This window comes from Mastigoproctus giganteus, chromosome 8 (assembly GCF_048544385.1).
Source record: "Mastigoproctus giganteus isolate SK-2022 chromosome 8, ASM4854438v1, whole genome shotgun sequence".
NCBI classification, from domain to species: domain Eukaryota; kingdom Metazoa; phylum Arthropoda; class Arachnida; order Uropygi; family Thelyphonidae; genus Mastigoproctus; species Mastigoproctus giganteus.
In genome coordinates this window covers 77,527,258-77,552,435 of record NC_143582.1, presented here as the reverse complement: position 1 = coordinate 77,552,435, position 25,178 = coordinate 77,527,258, and the positions used below count along the sequence as shown (strand labels likewise).

At 37.4% G+C, this 25,178-nt stretch overlaps 1 protein-coding gene across 1 annotated transcript in view; it reads left to right on the top strand.

The window, feature by feature from the left end:
* The first annotated feature begins 238 nt into the window (after window positions 1-238).
* The window catches only part of LOC150081652 (long-chain-fatty-acid--CoA ligase 1-like), a 216,281-nt gene continuing 191,341 nt past the window's right edge, over window positions 239-25,178 (top strand). Inside the window, exons 1-3 of the mRNA XM_090379515.1 lie at window positions 239-422; window positions 5,972-6,123; window positions 20,409-20,523. Coding sequence (XP_090235641.1) covers window positions 5,974-6,123; window positions 20,409-20,523 — 265 coding nt within the window. The 5' untranslated portion in view covers window positions 239-422; window positions 5,972-5,973. The remainder of the gene's footprint in view (window positions 423-5,971; window positions 6,124-20,408; window positions 20,524-25,178) is intronic.

Genomic DNA, 25,178 nt, shown 5'->3' with positions numbered 1-25,178 from the left:
TTAATAAACAGGGCCGGCGGAACACGGGAAGCCTGGTAAGCAGGGTATAGGGGCGCCGGAATTCAAAATTTTTATTATAAAATTTAATAAAAGTTTCTTAGGAGTGCTAAGTACATTTCTGCGTAGGGATGCCAAAAACCTTAGAGCCGCGCCTGTTAATAAAAATATAACTTAAAAAGCATTTGACAATAATATGATCGCAATTAAAAAAAAAAATTGGCTTACCATATTTGGGCCGTGCAAAAGGGAGGATGCACAGGTCACAAATTATCACGGCCCCGAGAGAAAAGAAGCCCCAGATAGTTTGTTAAATGGTTATAGGATAGTTATAACAAAAGATGGGGGAAGTAAAACCAGCCAGTCACATGGACCGCAGGATACCATTGGAGAGTTCTGCAAATGTTATTTGTACATCAAATCAGGTGCATAGAAAATAGTTATAATTTGCATGTGCCCATTAGTTGAGAGTAAAAACTGTTGATTCATAAATGGGAATGAGGTTCAAGGTGCAAAGCTTCAAGGTGGCTGGGAACCAAGCATTTATGTTGCCTTGTTTGGGTTTCAGATTTTGTTGCCATATATATGTGGCATAAAATACTAGGGAAAAAATAAAATTCCCATTTCATTTTGAGGCAAATGTGATATTGTATACAGTATTATCATACGCCCCATGCTTTTTTAGATTGTTTGTAAGTTGCAAAACTTGTGATAAACTCTGCCATTGATAAGGCCCAAAATTGGAAATCTCAATTAATTAGTTATCACTGAAGACATCCTTGTAATATTCTTTTTCCCTAACAACAGTTCACAAATTGATTTTTTATTTACAAAGTAATGTAAAAATTGTGCTTTTCACATGAAAACATTTCATGATTGCCTTTACTACCCCACCTTCTTCTCCTATCTCAACATCAGAGAAGGGGTCAGACTGGGACAGAGATTTTGAAAAGATAGTAATTCTACCATGAATACATTTGTTAAGGCAAGAAAATTGAAATTACAATCAAACTAAAAATTAACAAAATCCACAGTAAAGTACAATACAAAATATTTAAAAAAGAAAATTGTAAACCTGACAAGTAAAAAATGGGATTCAGATGTTGACTAAACTTGTATGATGAATCAGGAAAACTGCATGAAATAAGTGCTCCAAAGTTTGCTACCCATTATATTAATTTGGAGAAAAATGTTAGTCCAAATCCTATAAAGACATTCTTACAGCAATTAATTATAATGGTCAGGTAACTAGGAGACTGCCTATTTCCGTGGAATTTAGCACTTTATACGTGCTAAATTCCTATTTGGAATTTAGCACGTATAAAGTTTCCACGTACACTGAGATGCATTTTGGGAATTTAACTAGTATATAACATACTTCGCGTGTTCTCTTTCCACTATAGCTAACTGAGGACAGTTTTTAAAGTTGCTCGTGCGTGACTATTAGCTTTATGAAATTTATAATTACACTAAGTCACGAACAGCCACTTATCGGAATTCCAACATTTTATAATTACCATGTACCTGTTATAAGTTTTGTCAAACCAAGCAGATTATTATGAGGTGAGTGCTAAAAATTAAGCTATGCTATATTTATGATCTAGTCGTTATATAACAGCACATTAGGATTCCTTAATACTGTATATGATTAGTAAATTTTTATGATAAAATAAAGATCAATAAAAAATAAATTAACATTATGATATTTTCACATGTTCTTTACTTAGGATTTAAATTTTATATATTTTTTAAAATTTCTGTGTGACTCACTGTGTATGAAAATGGGTGGAACTACCAACTGAAGAAAGGATCATCCCAAATCAGCAAATGTTCAGTTGAACATTTGCCAATGTTCAACTTCAGCTTAACATTGACAAATGCTAAACTGAATGTTATTTGATGAATTTGAGGTATTGCTCAAAACATCAAAGGCAGATATTGTTCTGATATCAGAGACATGGTGTCACACAGATATAAGGAATGCAGAACTGGAATTTGGGAAGTACAACGTCTACAGAAAGGATAGACTGGATAAGAAGGGAGGAGGGGTTATGCTATTAGTTAAGAAATACATAAAATCCAAGGAAGTGAAGCCAGTGGACATCGCTGGACAGTGCAGTGTGTCGAGTCAGTTTGGTGTGACATAAGCATAGGGAGATCAAAATCGAGAGTAGGAGTGTGCTATAGGCCTAATGACTCTGATGAGTATAATAAACTGTACAGGGAAATAGAGTGGGCCAGTAAATTGGAGAGTCTTATAATGGTGGATTTTAATTTCCCAGATATTGACTGGAATTTGTGGGTTGGTCACTCACACACTAGCAAGGCTTTTGTGGATTTATTGGATGATTGTTTTCTACATCAGCATGTTCGGGAGGCAACTAGAAGAAATAATACTCTTGATTTGATTATCAGTAATGATTGTTCATGCATTAAAAATCTGCAGATAAAGGAACCACCAGGTGGCAGTGATCACAGTGTACTGAAGTGGGATTTACTCAAAGAGGTAATGACGATCAGGGGAAAGGGAAGGGTTTTTGCTTTCATAAAGGCGACTACGATGGTCTGAGACAGTATGTAAATTCTATACAGTGGGACCAACTGATGATGTTACCAACAGCAAATTCAAAATGGGAAGCATTCAAAGAACTTATCTTGGAAGCTACTGGGCTTTACATACCAACAAAGAAATATTGTTCAAGGTTTAGGCCTAAATGGATGTCAGATGAACTAATGAGACATATGGCAGAGAAGAAAAATGCATGGGATACGTATAAATTAATGGGTGACATGGAAGCCTATGATAGATATAAGCTGGTCTGTAAGCAAGTCACAAAGGAGATTAGGCAGGCAAAAGCAGATTATGAGAAATCCTTGGCAAGGGATGCAAAGAAAAACAGAAAAGAGTTCTTTACCTGAGTATTTTGCATCTACATTCACACATGAAAAGTTATTCAGGAAGGGGAATGACAGAGGTGAAGTAAATTCTGGCAGTGAGCTAGAGAATCTTGTAATAACTGAGAGCAAAGTGGAGGAGAAATTGTTGAAGATAAACACAAGAAAGGCACCCGGGGTAAATGGAATCTATCCAGTTATATTAAAGGAGGCAGCAAAGGAAGTAAGAAAACCCTTAGTCATAATTATGAGAGCTTCTTTGGACTAAGGGGAGGTACCCATAAACTGGAGATGTGCAAATGTGACCCCAATTTACAAAGGAGGATCAAAGGCTGACACAAGTAATTATAGACCTGTGAGTTTAACATCTGTTTCAGGAAAATTAACGGAGACACTGGTTAAACGAGCACTGCAGGATCATCTAGACAAGACTTCAGTTATGGCTCGGACCTGACCAATTTGATTGGATACTATGATGCAGTCACAAAAGAACTGGATGCACGGAATAACTTTGATATTATATATTTGGATCTTAGAAAGGCTTTTGATACTGTTGCACATGGAAAACTGCTGTACAAATTGGAACAGTGTGGCATTGGAGGCAAATTGCTGCTATGGATAAAGGGATGGTTGAGGGGGAGAACACAGAGAGTGGTAATTAATGGACACTGCTCATCGTGGACTAATGTTATTAGTGGAGTCCCTCAGGGTTCAGTGTTGAGTCCATTATTGTTTTCTGTATATATAAATGATATTAATGATGGTATATCAAGCTTAATGTCCAAGTTTGCAGACGATACAAAGGTTGGCAGGGTTGTTAAGGACACTACTGACGCTATGCTGCTGCAACAGGATCTGGAAAGGTTGAGCAGATGGGCCGAGAGGTGGCAAATGAAGTTTAACATTGAAAAATGTAAAGTACTATATATGGGAAACAGCAACCCCAGAGCAACGTATCAACTCTGTGGTACTACATTGACAGTGGTAGAGAATGAAAAGGACCTGGGGGTAATTGTGCAGGCAGATATGAAGTTCTCTGAGCAGTGCAGACGGGCTGCAAGAGTAGGTCATGGTGTCTTGTCAATAATATACAGGAATATTTCTAGCAGGGATAAGGAGGTGATTATTCCCTTGTATAAGGCAATGGTCAGGCCACATCTTGACTACTGTATACAGGTCTGGAGGTCTCATTTCAAGAAGGATGTAGGAACGAGTACAGAGAAGGGCAACAAGATTAGTGAATGGAACAAAGGGTTGCTCTTACGAAGAAAGGCTTAAGATTTGCAAATTACAGTGTCTGGAGACCAGGCACCGGCGAGGTGATCTGATATAGGTGTATAAAGCCTTGAATGGTTTGAGCATGCTCAATGCCGATGGGATTCTTCCTCTTGCTCAGAATAATCACCTGAGAGGGCATAAATTCAAATTGAGGAAAGACAGATGTAGGATGGATGTGCGGAAATTTTCCTTTAGCCAGCGGGTAGTTGGTTGGTGGAACAGACTTCCATCCCTTGTTGTGGAAATTTATAGCCTAAATAAATTTAAGGCTCAGCTGTACAGGTATTTCGAATGAAAGGAGGGATGAAATGGGAGTGGGTTTTTTTTTTTTTTTTTGGCTGATGCTGCATAAGCTTGCTTTCTTGCATCGTATTCCTCTACTAATGCTATCTGTACAAGCAAGTTACACTGAGAAATAGTGTTTATCATTTAACACCTATTTCAGAGTCAAACAAATAAGATAAGTTGTGTAGAACCTGTAATTCGGCAGAGCATGTAAATTTTAAGAAAAGGTAACCATAGACTGGATGAAAGATAGTTTCCCTTTAGTTAAAGAGGTAATCAACTATTGGAAAAGTTCCACTTAGCCTTATACAATCAGATTTTATTGACTGTTTCAGTGTTATGAAATAATTTGAAACAATAGAGTAGTTTATTGACATTGTTATTCACAATATTGACGTGACATTATTTCTTCAAAAACATTTTAACCTGTTTATTCAGATATGTGGTTTTTTTTTTTTGAAAGCCTAATGAAATCCAAGATGACAAGCAGCCATAAATATGTTAACTAGTAAAATAATCTAAACAAAATTACAGCATGTAGACACTTTGACTGATGTCACCATTCTTTCGATTATTGGTATCCAATGAAAGAGATGCAGCATGAAGCGTGATTGACAGCAACGCTTCCAGTGAAATACTGGACTAACAACTAATTGTGAACTAGAGAACATGCACTTACATTAAGGAAGAAAGCTGTGCAGTGGTTATAAGAACATTCTCGTTTATCCAAAGAGCTAGAATAATTTATCTCTTGTTATGTAAATTAAGGAATGGTTGAACGGATACCAGGTGACTTTTAAATTTTTTTAAGGCTGATGCTGAATAATTGTGTCTTCTATGGAGTGAATTAACATTAGTATTAGCATTAGTGGTAGCAAATGATGAAAGAAAAAAAAAAAGCACCTTCCATTTCATCTATTCATTCCGTCCAATAGATTTATTCTTGAATTTATTTAAGCTATCAACTTCCACAACAACAGCTGGAAGTTTTTCCAGCAATCAACCACCTCCTGGCAAGCCAGAAGGTGGTTGATTGCTGGAAAAAACTGGAGGTGGTTGAAAATAGTAAAGAATTGCCTTTTCTATTTTCTGCACAAAACTTTGTTACCAAAATTGACAGTTACCTATATTATTTACATTTGTAAATAATACATGGTTTTAAATAGAGCTACTTTTGCTACCCCCATTATTAACCCCTCCAAGGCATTGGTAATTACACTTTATGATTAATTATGGTTATGTTTCTCATTAATTTTTTGATGATATCTATTATGTATACAGTATTGGGTTTCTGTTATTTAGCTTGTTTGGGATATGGCTGCCAAATGTGACACCATTGGTGCATGTTCATACTCAGTTAAATATCTGTTGGTATTCAAACTTGCTCTCTTGAAAAATTTTACTAATACTAATGATACTAGTACTAATGACTTTTCTATCTTATTTAATATCTAAAACAGAAATGCATTGTATAAATTAAATTTATATATAATATAAAAATGTGATATATTTTCAGAGATGGATGAATATTTGCAGTATATTGGTGGGGTAGTAGGGGCAGCAGCTGTAACAGGTGCTGCAGCAATGGCAACATCTATGTATATGGCTACTTTACCCCCTCCTATTGTTCCAGCAGTTCCACTGGATAACCAGTCATTGGAGCTTGGTGTGAGTTATTTTAAAATAATTTTTTTAATGGTGAAATTGTATATCTGTTACTAATTAAAATCATATATTTTTTAGCAGACTGTTTTATTTTATGTCTTATCTCAGGTGGAGCATTTATGTAAAATTTTCGACAGAAGATGAACCAGTCTATGGAGTAAATTGGAGGATTTTAAAAAAGGCACCTGTGTACATGTTAGTAATGTTGGTTTGCCACCTACACTGAAATATAGGCATGGCAGCTGGAGACACTGCAAAAACAAATGACTGCATTAAAATAATAGAATAGACATTTCATAAACTTGGTTACTAGTTTACTTTATCAGTGAAAAAACAGGTAAACTTGAAAAACACAAATGAAACAAAAATGAGAGTCATTTGGCTTATAATATAACTATATTATAGGCCAAATCGCTGGATGACAGCGATCATATGATCATAAAGTATCAATGCGTTATTTACTCAAAGATGTAACAGCTGTCAAAGGTGAAGAAAAAAGAATTTGTTTTTATAAAGGTGATTACAAAGGTCTTAGACAGTTTTTTTAAATTCTCTTCAGTGGGACCAACTAATGTTACTACCAAATACAAATGCTAAATGTGAGACGTTCAGGGATGTAATCTTAGAAGTGAGAAGTAGTAACATAGTAAGTCTTAGTCAGGTAGACACAAAAATCATATGGCGCCTCCATAGCCAGGTGGGCAGGAGCGGCAATGCGTAGCACATGCTTCTTGATTAGACTGGGGTTCGAGTCTGTGACCACCAAATACGGAGGATGCGGAAAGGTTGGGGAATGACCACCGCATATCCCCGTCAGGGAGCAATATGGCCTTAGTTGCTAATGCTCCTAAAAACCAAATAACAACAACAAAAGTCATAACATGACTTTTGTGTTCTCTGACACAGAAGTCTATTTACTATAGGCTTCTGTGTCACGGAATGCAGAAGCCTATAGTAAATAGACTAGTATAAACTAGTCTTCAAATTACTAAGGGGATTAGGCAGTTGAAGGCAGATTATGACGTTTAGTGTGACATAAGCACTGGGAAAGCAAAATTGAGAGTGGAGTGTGTTATAGGCCTAATGACTCTGATGAGTACAATGAACAACTGTACAGAGAAATATAGTGGGCCAGTAAATCAGATTGTCTTATAATGGGGGATTTTAACTTCGGAGATATAGACTGGAACTTTTGGATTGGTCACTTGCACACTAGCAAGACTTTTGTGAATTTATTGGATGATTGGGTGAAGGTAAAGAAAGCCAACATGAGAATCACGGGAAATGTCAGCTAACTTACGTGCGGAAAATTAGATTCCTAATACCGCAATCTAGCGCTGCTTGCTAGGTGTTATTGATGTGGAGCAGAAGTCGAGAATAATATATTGATTGACAGGTAGGCGTGGCAAATGATGTGCTGATTGGTACGTGAACACACGATAACATCAGTTTAGTATCACTAGCCCTAATCTCAGAGGCACTTCCCTAGACAGGTGGGCAAGGAGCAGCAGTGTGTAGCACATGCTTCTTGATTAGACGGGGGTTCGAGCCAGTGACCACCAAATACGGAGGATGCGGAAAGGTCAGGGAATGACTACCAAATATCCCTGGAGCAATATGGCCTTAGTTGCTAATGCTCCTGAAAACCAAATAACAAATAAAACAACAAACTAATCTCAGAAGCACTAATGGTCACTTGCCTCAGTGGAGGCTCCTCCGTAGCCAGGTGGGCAGGAGCAGCAGTGCGTAGCACACGCTTCTTGATTAGACCGGGGTTCGAGCCCATGACCACCAAATACGGAGGATGCAGAAAGGTGAGGGAATGACCACCGCATATCCCCGGAGCAATATGTCCTTAGTTGCTAATGCTCCTAAAAAAACCAAATAACAAATAAAATAGCCTTAATGGTAACTTGCCCTAATGAACATTTTACATAATGGTGAAAAAAAGGTCAGGTTACCTCCATTTGAATCCCATGGGAGCTTGAACCCCTCCCAAAGTGGAGGGAGTAACCTGACCTTTTTTCTTTAAAATCAAGGGTGGACTAGCACATAAACTGTTTATTAACAAAATATTAATTTTTTATTACTGTATTTTTATTTTTAAAGACACTCATGTGGATACACACGTATCATAATGTCAGTCAACACCTCAATAGCTATTCAGTATATATATACATATTACATATTATATAAAGAATCTTTCTTTCTTTATTTTCCTATTATTTCCTAACCTAACCTTTAAGGTTAGGTCACAAAATATAAGGAAACCTTTTATATTATTTCCTAACCTACCATTTAAGGTTATGTTATGAAATAAACAAAAATTATAGAAACCTCTTCCTTTTTTTGTAACCAAACCTACAGAGCTGTGGTGAGGGTGAGGTAAATAAGCTTCCTGCCTCAGATTAAAAGCTGAAAGGGGCACCAAAAGAAAGATTAAATAATTGCTAACGTTGCCATGATTAACAGTAGGGTGCATTTTAGTACCTTGCCATTTTAGTACCTCAGGTACTAAAATGGCTCGGAATGGCCCTGCAAACCTAAATCAATAATATAGTAAAAACACTTATGAACTCAAAAAATCTGCTTTTAATAATGAGAAAAAAACATAATAAAGAACATAAAAATTAATGGAATCGGAACTTTTTCAGAAAATAAAAAAATCACTAATACAAATCATATAGTTGAACCTCAATAGCTATTCGCAATTTGAGTAATAATATTCTGAAAAGCATCTCCATGATTTTTCCCATAAATTTGATGCCACATATTTTCATTCATGTGACCCCGTTAACATATCTTTACAGCTGCCATTTAGTCTTTTCCACTGGACTTCGATGTTATTCGTATGTGTTACTGTATGTAGATCTACAAAATGTTCCTTGTGTTTCACCATTAAATGTTTGTAATTCTTTTTTTCTAAGGCCGTAATATGCCTATATCCATGCCATTCATCTGTTAGATTGGTAGTATTTTTCTAATAATGTGTAAAAGAATTTTTGCTTTCTGATTTTTTATGAATTTCATGAAGACGAATTTTGATTCTCTTTCAAATACTCCAAACACCCATTTCTTCTTATCAGTTAAATTTCGTCCTCTGTGATGTTTTGGTTTTACCAATACAGTTTCGTCTGCTTCTATAGTTTTCACCGACCCACCCAACTTAATGGGTTTTTTTAACAACTGCAATTCGCAAATATCTCTTAGTTTCTTATAAAACTTAATTGCTGTTACTTTTGAAATCTCCAGATAGAATGCTGTCGTAGTTACTGGCATGCATGTTGACCAAAAGTATATAATATACATTATCTTTTTTAACGGAAGTTTTGTATTTTCCATAAAACGATGTTTTAATAAAGAAACTCGCGCAGAATATTTTTTACAATACAAGAACTTTCCACATGATTCTGTTCGTGATTCAATTAATTTAAAATAATCATTGCACTTAAAACAGTTCAATTTTGGTCTTATTAATTTAGTTTTCATCAAAAAATCAAGCAGCGTTTTATTTTCCTTACAAATTTCTTCCCTCTTTAAAATATTCATCGCTACTATTACCTGTTTACCATTCATTACAAAACTAATTATGCACCATTCTTTACTCATAAATACACAACATAATGTCAACCAAAGACTACACAGTAGCTTGTCGTCTGTCACGCCCACCACCAATCATTTCATTGTTTGCCACACCTACCTGTTAATCAATATATCGTTCTCGACTTCTGCTCCAGACCGATAACACATACCATCTGTTTACTGAGCAAGAAGCGCTAGAGTGCCGTATTGTAAAACTAATTTTACTCGTAAGTTAGCCGACATTTCCAGTGGTTCTTGTGTTGGCTTTCTTTACCTTAACTGATGATTATTTCCTGCAGCAGCATGTTTGAGAGGCAACCAGAGGTCACCTCTTGATCTGATTATCAGTAGTGATTCTTCGTGCATTAAGAATCTACGGATAAAGGAACCACTAGGTTACAGTGATCACAGTGTGATGATGTGGGATTTGGCCAAAGTTGTAACTGCCATCAGGGGTAAAGTGAAGGGTTTTTGTTTTCATAAAGGTGACTACAGTAGTCTCAGACAGTTTTTAAATTCTATACAGTGGGACCAACTGATGATGTTGCCAACAGCAAATTCTAAATGGGATACATTCAAGGAATTAATCTTGGAAGCTAATAGGCTTTTCATACCGATTAAAAAATACTATTCAAGGCCTAAATGGATGTCAGATGAGCGGATGAGATGTTGCAGGGAAGAAAAATGCATGAAATGCATATAAATTATCAGGTGACATAGAAGACTATAGTAGATATAAGATAGTCTGTAATAAAGTCACAAAGGAGGTTAGCATTAGTAGAGGCATATGATGCAAGAAAGCAAACTTATGCAGCATCAGCCAACAAAAAAAAAAAAAAAAACCCTCCCATTTCACCTCACCATTCATTCCAAATGCCTGTCCAACTCTGGTTTTGGCGCATTATAGCCTTAGTTGCTAATGCGCCAATAAAACCCAAGAACCAACCAACCTGTCCAACTCAACCTTAAATTTATTTAGGCTATCAACTTCCACAAAAAAAGGTAGGAGTCTGTTCCACCAATCAACTACCTGCTGGCTAAAGGCAAATTTCTGCACATCTATTCTACAACTGTCTAATCTCAATTTGAATCTATGCCCCCTCAGATTTTTAATCTGAGCAAGAGGAAAAATCCCATCAGCATTCAGCTTGCTACAACCCATTCAAGGCCTTATACACCTCGCAGGTGCCTACTCTCCAGGCACTGCAATTTGCAGAATTTAAGCCTCTCTTGGTAAGATCACCCTTTTGTTCCCCTCACCAATCTTGTTTCCCTTTTTTGTACTCATTCTAGCAACTCTACATCCTTCCTGTAGCCAGGTGGGAAGGAGCAGCAGTGCGTAGCACACGCTTCTTGATTAGACTGGGGTTCGAGCCCATCACCACCAAATACGGAGGATGCGGAAAGGTCAGGGAATGACCACTGCATATCCCGGAGCAATATGGCCTTAGTTGCTAATGCTCCTAAAAACCAAATAACAAACAAACAAACAAATATCCTTCCTAAAATGAGACCTCCAGACCTGTACACAGTACTCTAGGTGTGGCCTCACCATTGCCTTGTACAACGGGATAATCACATCCCTGTCCCTGCTAACAAAATTCCTATGTATCATTGACAAGACTCCATGACCTGCCCTGGCAGCCCATCTGCACCGCATAACGAACTTCATATTTAACTGCACAATAACCCCCAGATCTTTTTCACTTTCCACTTCCATGAGTGTTGTACCACACGGTACGTTTCTCTTGGGTTATTGCTACCCATATGCAGTATTTTGCATTTGTCAATGTTAAACTTCGATTGCAACTTCACAGCCCATTTGCTCAACTTATCTAGATCTAGTTGGAGTAGCATACTGTCTTTACTGTTGTTAACAACCCTGCCAACCTTTGTATCATCTGAAAACTTGGACATTAATCCTAACATACCTTCATCAATATCATTGATGAATACACAAAACAACAATAGGCCCAGAACTGGGGAACTCCATTAATAACATTTGTCCACGAAGAGCAGTGTCCATTGATTACCACTCTCTGTCTTCTTCCACTCAACCATCCCTTTATCCATTGTAGCAACTTACCCTTAATGCCATATCTCTCCAATTTGTAAGCAGTCTTCCATGTGCAATGGTATCAAAAGCTCTCCTGAAATCCAAGTATATGATATCAAAACTATTTTTGGCATCCAATTCCTTTGTGACCACATCATAGTATCCAATCAAATTAGTCAGAGAAGACTTCCCCTTAAACCCATGCTGTGTCCGAGCTATAACCGAAGTCTAGTCTATCTGATCCTGCAATGCTTCTTTAACCTGTGCCTCCATTAATTTCACTGGAACAGAAGTTAAACTAACAGGTCTATAGTTACTTGAGTCACCTTTTGAATCCCCTTTGTGAATTGGTGATACATTTATACATCCCCAGTCCATGGGGGACCTCCCCTGAGTCCAAGGAAGCTCTCATAATTATGGCTAAGGGTTTGCTTACTTGCTGTTGCTGCCTCCTTTAATGTAAGTGGAAAGATCCTGTCCACCCTAGGTGCCTTCCTTATATTTAACTTCAACAATTTCTCCTCCATTTTGCTCTCAGTGATTACAAAAGAACTTAGCTCCCTGTTAGAGTTTGATAAACTTCTGGCATTCCCCTCATTGAATAACTCCTCGTATGAATGTAGATGCAAAATACTCATTCAGTTTATTGGCTACGCGAGCATGATCATCAGTATTCAACCCATCTATGTTAAGTGGTCCAATCTGATTCATCCCTTTCCTTCTAGAGTTTACATAAGTAAAGAACTCTTTTTTGTTTTTCTTTGCATGCTTTGCCAAAGATTTCTCGTAATCTGCTTTCGTCTGCCTAACCTCCATTGTGACTTGATTACAGACTAGCTTATATCTGCCATAGGCTTCTGTGTCACCTGATCATTTATATACATCCCATACATTTTTCTTCTCTGCCACTGCCCTCGTTAATTCATCTTACATCCATTTAGGCCTCAACCTTGAACAGTATTTCTAAGTTGGAATGAAAGCCTAGTAGTCTCCAAGATTAAGTTCCTGAAGGCTTCCCATTTAGAATTCAACATTAGTAACATCACCATTTGATCTTACTGTACAGAATTAAAAAAGTGTCTGAGACCCCTCTAGTCACCTTTACGAAAGCAAAAGCTCTTTCCTTAATCCTTGGCGATAGTTGCATGTTTAAGTAATTCCCACATCAGTAAATTGTGATCACTGTCACCCAGTGGTTCTTTTATCTGCAAATTCTTAATGCATGAATAATCACTGCTGATAATCAGATCAAGAGTATTACTCCCTCTCGTTGCCTCTCGAACATGTTGCTGTAGAAAACAGTCATCCAATAAATCCCCAAAAGTCTTGCTAGTGTACGAGTGACCAACTCACACGTTCCAGTCAATATCTGGGGGAGTTAAAATTCCCCATTATACGACAATCTGATTTACTGGCACACTATTTCTCTGTTCAGTTGTTTGTTGTGCGTGCTCCTCAGAGTCATTAGGCCAATAACATACTCCTACTCCTTCCTTTCCCATGCTTATGTCATACCAAGCAGACTGAACATTGTATTGTCCACTAACATCAATTGGATGCACTTCCTTAGTTTTTATGTTTCTTAACTAACAGCATAATCTCTCCTCCCTTCCTTTCCTGTTTATCCTTTCTGTACACATTGTACTCTCCAAATTCCAATTCTGCACTGCTTGTATCTGTGTGAAACAAAGTCTTTGATATTACAGCAGTATCTGCCTTTGATGTCTTGACTAGCACTGCAAGCTCATCAAATTTATTAACTATACTTCTAGCATTGGTGTATATGCAAGTATACATGCACCTGTTTCTACTCTTAGTTATCCTACCACAGCCCATGTATTTACTTGTTACACTGTGACTCACAGCAGTCCTGGAAATCTCCATTGCCTTGCTTTTCAGGCTGCTGCTCATTCTAATAGAAGCAGTGCAAGAATCACTTTTGCCCCTGCCTGTGGGCACTGTTAACCTTTTAGTCTGTGTATCCCCCCCCCCAAGCTAGTGGGTTTCCGACCCACCCAACACTGCCTCAATAGCATCAGCAAATATTCTTGCACCCTTTCTATTTAAGTGTACCACATCCCTGTAGAAGCAGTCTTTCCTGTCAACAAGCACAGACCAGGCTGAAAAAAAATTCTACTCCTTGAACCTTGCACAATCTCTCCATGGCCTAATTGATCGACAAGGCTCTCATCATATACTCCTTCCTATCGTGTCTGGGCAGAATTGCAGATGCTTTCACATTTAACCCTAACTCGCTACTTTTTTTCAACATTGACCTGTACTTGTTAAGTAAATCTGGAGATCTCTTACTCTTAATATCGTTAGTTCCAACGTGTACAACAACATCACCTTTTGTGCCCTTAAAAGATATCTGCTCTACAATGTCATCAACTTTTGTCCGCGGCAGACATACCCTGGTCCTGTTCCACCTATCCAGTTAGACAAGCAAAGGCAGATTACGAGAAATATTTGGCAAAGGATACAAAGAAAAACAGTAAACACTTCTTTACTTATGTGAACTCTAGAAGGAATGGGATGAATCAGATTGGTCCACTTGGTATCTATGGTTCAATTGTTGATGATCCTGCTGAGGTATCTGACAAACTGAATGAGTATTTTGCCTGTAAATTCACATGAGGCATTATTAAGGGAGGAGAATGCCGGTAGTTTATCAAACTGTAACACCGAGCTAAAAGATTTTGTAATAACTGAGAGCAAAGTGGAGGAGAAATTGTTGAAGTTAAGGAAGGAAAGCACCTGGGGTGGATGGGATCTATCCAGTAAAATTAAAGGATGCAGCAAAGGAAGTAAGCAGGCCTTTAGCCATGATTATGAGGGCATCCTTGGACTTAGAGGAGGTCCCCACAGACTGGAAATGTGCAAATGTATCCCCACTATACAATGGGGGTTCAAAAGGTGACACGAGTCATTACAGGTCTGTTAGTTTAACTTCTGTTCTGGGTAAAATAATGATAATGGAGTAACTGGTTAAAAGAAGCACTGCAAGATCATCTAGACAAGACTGCAGTTATATTTCAGATACAGCATGGGTTTGTTAAGCGGAAGTCTTGTCTGACCAAAATTGATTGAATACCATGATGTGGTCACAAAGGAATGGGATGCAAAAAATTATTTTAATATCTTATACCTGGAATTTAGGAAAGCTTTTGATACTGTTACACATGGAAGACTATTGTACAAGTTGGAGCAGTATTGCCTTAAGGGCAAGTTGCTGCTGTCGATAAAGGGATGGTTGGGTGGGAGAAGACAGAATGGTAATCAATGGACACTGCTCTTCATGGACTAATGTTATTAGCGGTGTCCCTCAGGGGTCCCCGTTGGACCTATTGCTATTTTCTATATTTATCAATGTTATTGATAAAGGTATATTAGGTTTAATGTCCAAGTTTGCAGATGATATGAAGGTTGGTAGGGTTGTTAATGACAGTAAGGACAGTATGCTACTGCAACAGGATCTGGAAAAGTTGAGCAGATGGGCTGAGAGATGGCAACTGAAGTTTAACATTGACAAATGCAAAGTGCTGCATATGGGTAGCAGTAAACCCAGAGTAACATACCAACTGTGTGGTACTGAGGGTAGTGAAGAATGAAAAAGTCCTAGAGGTAAATGTGAAGTCAGATATGAAGTTTTCTGAGTAGTGCAAAAAGGCTGCAAGAGTAGCTCATGGGGTCTTGTCAATGATGTATAGGAATTTTGCTAGCAGGGATAAGGAGGTGATTATCCTGTTGTATTAGGCAATGATCAGGCCACACCTTGAGTACTGCATACAGGTCTGGAAGCCTCATTTTAGGAAAGATGCAGATCTGCTAGAATGAGTACAGAGAAGGGCAATGAGATTAAGTGAGTGGTACAAAGGATAGCTGTTTCCAAGAAAAGCTTAACTTCTGAAAATTACTGAGTCTGCAGATGAGGCACCTGCAAGGTGATCTGATTGAGGTGTATAAGGGCTTGAATGGTTTGAGCAAGCTCAATGCTGGTGGTATTCTTTCTCTTGCTCAGATTCCGCACCTGAGGGGGCATAAATTCAAATTGAGGAAAGACAGAAAGAATAGATGTGTGGAAATTTGCCTTTAGCCAGTGGGTGGTTGATTGCTAGAACAAACTTCCATCTGTCATTGTGGAAGTTGACAGCTTAAATGAATTCAAGGCTTAACTAGACAAACTTTTGGATTTAATGGATTTGTGAAACAGGAAGGCTTTTTTTTTTTTTTTTTTTGGCTGATGCCATATAAGCCTGCTTATGTGAATGCTACACTATAGGGAAGAAAAGGACCACATTGGTCCATTGGATATGAAAGGCATTACTATTAATGATCCTGCACGGGTTGCTGACAAGCTGAATAACTATTTTGCATTCACATGCAAAGAAATTTTTGTGGATGGAGGTACCAGAAGTATACCTAATTCTAACTGGAAGCTAAATGATTTAGTGATAAATGGGAGGAAAGTGGAAGAGAAATTGTATTAGATAAAAGTAAATAAGATATCTGTAGCTTATGAAATCTATCCAGTTATATTACAAGAAACAGAAAAAGAAGTAAACAAACCTTGAACTATAATTATGAGCGCATACTCGCATTCAGAGGAGGTTGCTATAGGCTACAGATGTGTGAATATTTTTCCTATTCACAGAGTGAGTAATTACAGGCCCGTAAGCTTGCCTTCTGTGCGAAGGAAAATGAAGAATCAATGTAACATTATTTTTACTGGAATGCAGTTATATGGAAATCATAGCACAGATTTTTTAAGGGAAGATTTTGTCTCAACAACCTGATTAGCTTTAATGAGGTAGTCAAAGAAACCGGATGCAAAAAAAAGTATTTTCACATCATATACTTAAATTTCATACAGCTTTTGATACAGTTTCCATGTGAATGACAGTTATACAAATTGGAGCAGTGTTTTGGGGCAGTTTACTGCTGTGGAAACAGAGAGTGTTTATTACTGGCCACTTCTTTTCATGGACTAATGTTATTAGAGTTTATCTGAGGTTAGTGTTGGGCTCCTTACTGTTTTCAATATTTATTAACAATGTCAATGAAGGCATATTAAGTTAAAAGTCTCCATTTACTGATGATATAAAGGTGGGCAGTGTGGTTAACAATAGTGATTGGGATCTGGTCTTGTTACTCTAACAAGACCAGATTGAATTAGGATATGGGCTGACAAATGACATTCGAGGTTTAACATTGTTAACTGTGAGTTAGAATTAGCATTAGTAGTGTCATATGATGCAAGAAAGCAATCTTATACAACATCAGCCAAAATAAATGTTTTTTTTTTTTTTTTTTTGTTCTTCCTTGAATTAAAAAAAAAAAAAAAATGTTCCTGTTTATACTCCGGCACAACCACCAGGTCAGTGGAGTTTACAATAAATCAATCAATACAAATGTTAATCGTATTTAGCAGTCAGGGGCTTGAACCCTGGTCCACTCAAAGAACATGTGCTGTTGCATTTGCGCTCTTGACCACTTGGCTACGTCAGGCCTTTATTTAAGCTATTGACTTCCACAACTACAGATGGAAGTTTTTGCCAGCAAGCAACCACTTGCTGGCAAAAGGCAAATTTTTGCACGTCTATTCTGCAATCGTCTTTCCTCAGTTTGAATTTATGCCCCCTCAAATGTGTAATCTGAACAAGAGGAAGAATCCCATCAGCATTGAGCTTGCTCAAACCATTCAAAGCCTTAAACACCCCAATCAGATCAGCGTCAGTTACTGCATTTGTGTATCAAAAATTGCAGAATAAGATACCAGCTGATCAGTAGTAAACTTTAGCTGGTGGAAAATAAAAAAAGATTTAGGGGAAATTTTATAGTTTGATATAAAGCTGGCTGATCAATGCAGACAGTCTGCTAGAACAGCTCATAGAGTTCCCATTACATAAGGCAGTGGTTAGGTTGCACCTTTAGTAATGTATAGAAGTTTGGAAACTTCATTTTAGGAAGCATGTAGATCAGTTAAAGTGAATGCAGAGAAGAACCTTGGTATTCAACAAGACTAGTTAGTGATCACAAAATAATACTAATGTGGGATCTACTTAAAGATACAACTACTGTCAAAGGAGGGGATTTGCTTTTATAAAGGTAACTACAATGGCCTTGGACAGTTTTAAATTCTATTCAGTCGCACTAACTGATGATGTTACCAACTGTCAGATGAACTAATGAGACCTTTGGCAGAGAAGAAAAATGCATGGGATACATATAAATTAATGGGTGACATGGAAGCCTATGATAGATATAAGCTGGTCTGTAACCAAGTCACAAAGGAAATTAGGCAGGCAAAGGCAGATTATGAGAAATCTTTGGCAAAAGATGCAAAGAAAAACAGCAAAGAGTTCTTTACCTATGTAAACTCTAGAAGGAAAGGGATGAATCAGATTGGTCCACTGGATATTGATGGTTCAACTGTTGATGATCCTGCTCAGGTGGCTAACAAACTAAATGAGTATTTTGCATCCACATTTACACATAAGGAGTTATTCAGGGAGGGGAATGCCAGAGGTGAATTAAACTCTGGCAGTGAGCTAGATGATTTTGTAATAACTGAGAGGAAAGTGGAGGAGAAATTGTTTTGGATACTATGATGTGGTCACAAAGGAACTGGATGCAGGGAATAACTTTGATATCATACATTTGGATTTTAGAAAGGCTTTTGATACTGTTGCACATGGAAGACTCCTGAACAAATTGGAGCAGTGTGGCATTGGAACAAATTGCTGCTATGGATAAAGGGATGGTTGAGTGGGGGAAGACAGAGAGTGGTAATCAATGGTCACTGCTCATCGTTTATTAATGTTATTAGTGGAGTCCCTCAGGGTTCAGTGTTGGGTCCATTGTTGTTTTCTGTATTTATAAATGATATTGATGATGATATATCAAGCTTAATGTCCAAGTTTGCAGACGATACGAAGATTGGCAGGGTTGTTAAAGACACAACAGGATCTAGAAAAGTTGAGCAGATGGGCTGAAAGGTGGCAATTGAAGTTTAACATTGACAAATGTAAAGTACTACATATGGGAAGCAGTAACCCCAGAGTAACGTATCAACCACTGTTCGTTCTCTACCACTGTACACTGACAGTGGTAGAGAACGAAAAGGACCTGGGGTAATGGTGCAGGCAGATATGAAGTTTTCTAAGCAGTGCAGACGGTCTGCAAGAGTAGCTCAATGATATACAGGAATTTTTCTAGCAGGGATAAGGAGGTGATTATCCCCATGTATAAAGTAAAGGTCAGGCCACACCTTGAGTACTGTATACAGGTCTGGAGGCCTCATTTTAAGAAGGATGTAGAGCTGTTGGAATGAGTACAGAGAAGGGCAACAAGATTAGTGAATGTCACAAAGGGTTGCTCTTACGAAGAAAGGCTTAAATTTTGCAAATTACAGTGTCTGGAGACTAGGCACCTGCTAGGTGATCTGATTGAGGTGTATAAAGCCTTGAATGGTTTGAGCATGCTTAGTGCTGATGGGATTCTTCCTCTTGTTCAGAATAGTCACATGAGAGGGCATAAATTCAAATTGAGGAAAGACAGATGTAGGATAGATGTGTGGAAGTTTGCCTTTCGCAAGTGGGTAGTTAGTTGGTGGAACAGACTTCCATCCCTTGTTGTGGAAGTTGATAGCCCAAATAAATTTAAGGCTGAGCTGGACAGGTATTTGGAACGAATGGAGGGATGAAATGGGAGCGTTGTTTTTTTTTTTTGGCTGATGCTGCATAAGCTTGCTTTCTTGCATCATATGCCTTTACTAATGCTAACTGCAATTTCTCTGAGGGAAGCATTCAGTGAAGTAGTATTAGAAGCTATTGAACTAATCAAAATTTCATTCTCTCATATGTTTTTATACCCAGTGGCAAGTAGTGACTTTATGAATGGAGGAAGCAGTAGTAATTATTATTTAACTTTGCTGCTGTGGCACCCGGTCTGACACACCTTAGATTTTCTTTTTTATTTCTGAAAAAACATTTTTTTTTTTTTATAGATTTTCTTTGGAGTTTACTAATAGATTTAAATACTTATTGAATGCAGTTTTTTTTTTTTTTTTTTAATGAAACGTTTTAAAATTTGCTAACATTGTTTTTTACACAATTCATTTGTGTTAAATTATGATTTACTGTTTTCAATTTTTTTTTTGTTAATTCAGCTTTATTTGTCTACTTTCCTTGCTGGTACAGTAATCACGTGTCTTCTGTATCATTGTAAATGTTTACTGTATCAATTAAACTTCATTAATGAGAGTATTATTATTATGTTAATACTAAATTTATCACATTAATAAGTTATACTCAAGATTTTTTGTTTAATTTGATAAAATCTTTACAAATGTTCATTCCTTTTAAACAAAAAAAATGAAGATTCCAAACAAAAAAGCAAACATTGTACATTATTTGCAGGTTTTTTTCAACTTACATGTAAACCATTGCTTCATAAACACTGCAAAAAGCTAAAAAATCAAGTAAATTTTATCTACAAAATTATTGATGATAAATGAAAAATAGCCTTCAAAAAAGGTGGGGAATCCTGCTTGTAGTGCTCTTTGGGGAAAGTTCCCACAAAAGCAACATAATAGGAGTTTATGTATTTAATTTTTTTTATGTAATCAGAAATTTTCTTGCTTTTGTAGGGTCCAGAACGTATAAGAATATCACGCTTATGTGAGGAGGGAAAACTGATTCAACATTATTATGATGATGCCAAGACACTTCTTGAAGCCATGTATAGAGGAAATAAAATTTCCAGTAAGTATATTTTTTATAAAATTTTTTTCATTTCATAGGAATTTATACTCATGTAATCTTTGTTCGATAGTAATTTTTATATTTTTAAATACAATTGATAATAGGCTTTGCTGTATTCTTAGAAATGTGTCAACAGTGGCATTTTTACTGGAAAAGCTGATGATGGTGGGACAGCTGCTTGGGTATCAGGAATACCTCAGCCAAGTAGAGAGATACCCTGCTTTGTTACTGTGATAGCTTTTTTTCTCTAGTCCTGGCATATATCACAATTTATAGGTGCCAAGATTCCATGTTACACTTTTTGCAGTAAAATATAATCAGTTAATTATTGAAATAATTAGCTGATTATATTTTATATTTTTGATCTACTTAATGTAAAAAAAATTCTGTACATATGTATGCAGAGTGATTCAAAATTTGTGTAAATTGGTGGCAATGGTGTATATCTCTACATTCAGAACATTGGTTGTCAGATTACACTTACAAAAACTAATCCATACTAGTTTATTCACAATAATGCAAACATGACATATGTTTCTCATCTGAACATGTGAATATGATATTGATGAAGGCATATCCAGCTTAATGTCAAAGTTTGCAGATGATACAAAGGCTGGCAGGGTTGTTAATAACAGTAATGACTATTCTACTGCAAGAGGATCTGGAAAAGTTGGGCAGATAGGTTGAGAAGGGACAACTGAAGTTTAACATTGACAAATGCAAAGTAAAGCTGAATACGGATAGCAGTAACCCCAGAGAATGTACCAACTGGGTTGTGTTACACTCAGGGTAGTGGAGAATGAAAGAGACCTGGGGGTAATTGTGCAGTCAGATATGAAGTTTTCTGAGCAGTGCAGACAGGCTGCTGGAGTAGGTCATGGGGTCTTATCAATGATATACAGGAATTTTGTGAGCATGGATAAGGAGGTGATTATCCCCTTGTATAAGACAATTGTCAGGCCACAGCTTGAGTACTGCATACAGTTCTGGAAGCCTCATTTAGGAAGGATGTAGAGTTGCTAGAATGAGTACAGAGAAGGGCAACAAGATTGGTAAGGGTGCTCTTATGAAGGAAGGCTTAAGTTCTGCAAATTGCAGCTTCTGGAGACTAGACACCTGTATGGTAATTTGATTAAGGTGTATGAAGTCTTGAATGGATTGAGCAAGCTCAATGCTGATGGGATTTTTCCTCTTGCTTAGATTATAAACCTGAGCGGACATAGATTCAAACTGGAGAAAAACAGTTGTAGAATAGATGTGTGGAAATTTGCCTTTAGCCAGCGGGTAGTTATTTGCTGGAACAAACTTCCATCTGTCGTTGTGGAAGTTGATAGCTTAAATAAATTCAAGGCAGAACTAGACAAACATTTGGAACAAATGGATCAGTGAAATAGGAAGTGTTTTTTTTTTTTTTTTTTTTTTTTTTTGGCTGATGCTATATAAGCTTGCTTTTTTGCATCATATGCCTCTACTAATGCTAATGAAATGCTAATGTGTTTGTAGCTGAACAGTACTTTTTTTCAAATTTGTATCTGAATGTTAAAGCTGAATTCTAAGAAAAATATCCTGATTCAGTATCAAATAATATACTATGATATAAGCTGGTCTGTAACCTTCTACTAATGCTAATGTGTTTGTAGCTGAACAGTACTTTTTTTCAAATTTGTATCTGAATTCTAAGAAAAATATCCTGATTCAGTATCAAATAATGTACTATGATATAAGCTGGTCTGTAACCAAGTTATAAAGGAGGTTAGGCAGGCGAAGGCAGATTATGAGAAATCTTTGGCAAAGGATGCAAAGAAAAACAGCAAAGAGTTCTTTACTTATGTAAACTCTAGAAGGAAGGGGATGAATTAGATTTGTCCACTTGATATCGATGATTCAACTGTTGATGATCCTGTTCAGGTAGCTAACAGACTAAATGAATATTTTGCATCGACATTCACACATGAGGAGTTATTCAGGGAGGGGAATGCTAGAGGTGTAGTCAACTGTGGCAGTCAGCTAGATAATCTTTTAATAACTAAGAGTAAAGCGGAGGAGAAATTGTTGAAGATAAACACAAGAAAGGCACCTGGGATGGATGGAATCTATCCAGTTATATTAAAGGAGGGCTCCTCCGTAGCCAGGTGGGAAGGAGCAGCAGTGCGTAGCACACACTTCTTGATTAGACTGGGGTTCGAGCCCGTCACCACCAAATACAGAGGATGCGGAAAGGTCAGGGAATGACCACCGCATATCCTGGAGCAATATGGCCTTAGTTGCTAATGCTCCTAAAAAAAAAAAAAACAAAAAATATATTAAAGGTGGCGGCAAAGGAAGTAAGCAAACCCTTAGCCATAATTATGAGAGCTTCCCTTGACTCAGGGGAGGTACCCATGGACTGGAGATGTGCAAATGTGACCCCTATCCACAAAGGAGGATCAAAGGGAGGCAGGTAATTACAGACCTGTTAGTTTAACTTCTGTTCCAGTGAAATTAATGGAGGCACTGGTTAAAGAAGCATTGCAGGATCAGCTAGACTGGACTTCAGTTATAGCTCGGACACAGCATGGGTTTGTTAAGGGGAAGTCTTCTCTGACTAATTTGATTGGATACTATGATGTAGTCACAAAGGAACTGGATGCAAAGAATAACTTTGATATCATATATTTCGATCTTAGAAAAGCCTTTGATACTATTGCACATGGAAGACTGCTGCACAAATTGGAGCAGTGTGGCAATGGAGGCAAATTGCTGCTATGGATAAAGGGATGGTTGAGTGGGAGAAGACGGAGAGTGGTAATCAATGGACACTGCTCTTTGTGGACTAATGTTATTAGTGGAGTCCCTCAGGGTTCAGCATTGGGTCCATTGTTCTTTTCTGTATTTATAAATGATATTGATGATGGTCATCATCATCATCATCAGCCATTTTCAATCCACTGCAGGATGAAGGCCTCTCCAGCAACTTTCCAGTTCCTTCTGTTTTGAGCACTGGACATCCATTTACTACCCACAAACTCATGAATTTCATCTATCCATCTCCGCCTTTGTCTTCCAGGTTTTCTTCTAGCTCCTCTTGGATACCATTCTGTTATTTTCTTAGTCCATCTGTCATCATGTCTTCGAGCTATGTGTCCTGCCCAAGACCATTTTAGTTCTTTAGTTTTGATAAGAATGTCCTTTACTTGAGTTTGTTGCCTAATCCATGTGTTTCTCTTCTTATCTAACAGTCTTATTCCCAATATGATTCGTTCCATTCTTCGCTGTGTAGTTCTCAGCTTCTCTTCCATTCTTTTGGTGAGTGCCCAAGTTTCACTTCCATAAGTCATGATGGGGAGTATACATTGGTCCATTATTTTACGTTTCAGACAAACTGGGATATTGCTCTTCAGTATGTGACTATATTTCCTGAATGCTATCCATCCAAAATTTATTCTTCTCTTGACTTCCAGCCATTTATCATTATTACAGCTAATAACTTGTCCCAGATAAGTATATGACTCCACCTTTTCAATTACTGCTCCTTCAATCATTATTTCCCTTTCTGTGGCATACTTGTTCATCATTACTTTTGTTTTAGCCATATTCATCTTTAGTCCAAAATCCTTACTAGCTGTGCATAACTGATTAAGATTTTCCTCTAATTCTTTGGGATCATGGCTTATGACCACAATGTCATCTGCAAATCGTAAATGGTTTAGGTACTCTCCATTCACATTGACTCCTTTCTGCGACCAGTCTAATCTTCTGAAAGCTTCCTCAAGGGCAGCAGTAAACAGCTTCGGAGATATTGTGTCTCCTTGTCGAACTCCTTTCTCAATTTTAAATTTCCTACTGTCTTTGTCTAGTCTAATAAAGGAGGTAGCACTCTCGTATATTTTCTTCAAAATCATAATATATGGGGTATCAATGCCTTGTCTTTCCAGTGCCCGAAACATTGCCTTATGCTGTATGGAGTCAAATGCCTTTTCATAATCCACAAATGCCAGGCATAATGGTATTTTATATTCATTTGCTTTCTCCATTAGCTGTGATATTACATGAAGGTGATCCATAGTTGAGAATCCTGTCCTAAAGCCAGCTTGCTCTTTCGGTTGATTCTCATCCAGTATTCTTTCTAATCTGTTAGTAATGACCCTTGTGAACAACTTGTAGATGTGGGATAGCAAGCTAATTGGTCTATAATTTCCAATTTCTGATTTATCTCCTTTCTTATGCAGCAAAACTATGATTGCATTATTCCACTGCTTAGGCGTCACACCTTTTCTAATGCACTTTGTGAAGAACCTTGCCAGTTTTTGTGTTATGTCTCTTCCTCCCAATTTTAACAACTCTACAGTAACTTCATCTTCCCCCGGGGCTTTCTGATTCTTCATTTTCTTCAATGCATGCTCTACCTCATCAGGAAGAATATTGGGTATGTCGTACGTGTTGCTACTTTGCAATCCATCTTCCCCACTGCTGGCATCATTCCCCTGCTCCTTGTATAATTCTCTATAGTAGTCTTCTGCTATTTGAATTATGCCTTCTCTGCTGTTTATAAGTACACCATCGCTATTCTTCAGTTTCAGTATCATTTGTCTTTCTGTATTACTGCTCATGGCTGCTGATTTAAATCCTTTGTTTTCCCTTAATGCTTGTTCTACTTTTCTTGTGTTAAATCTTCT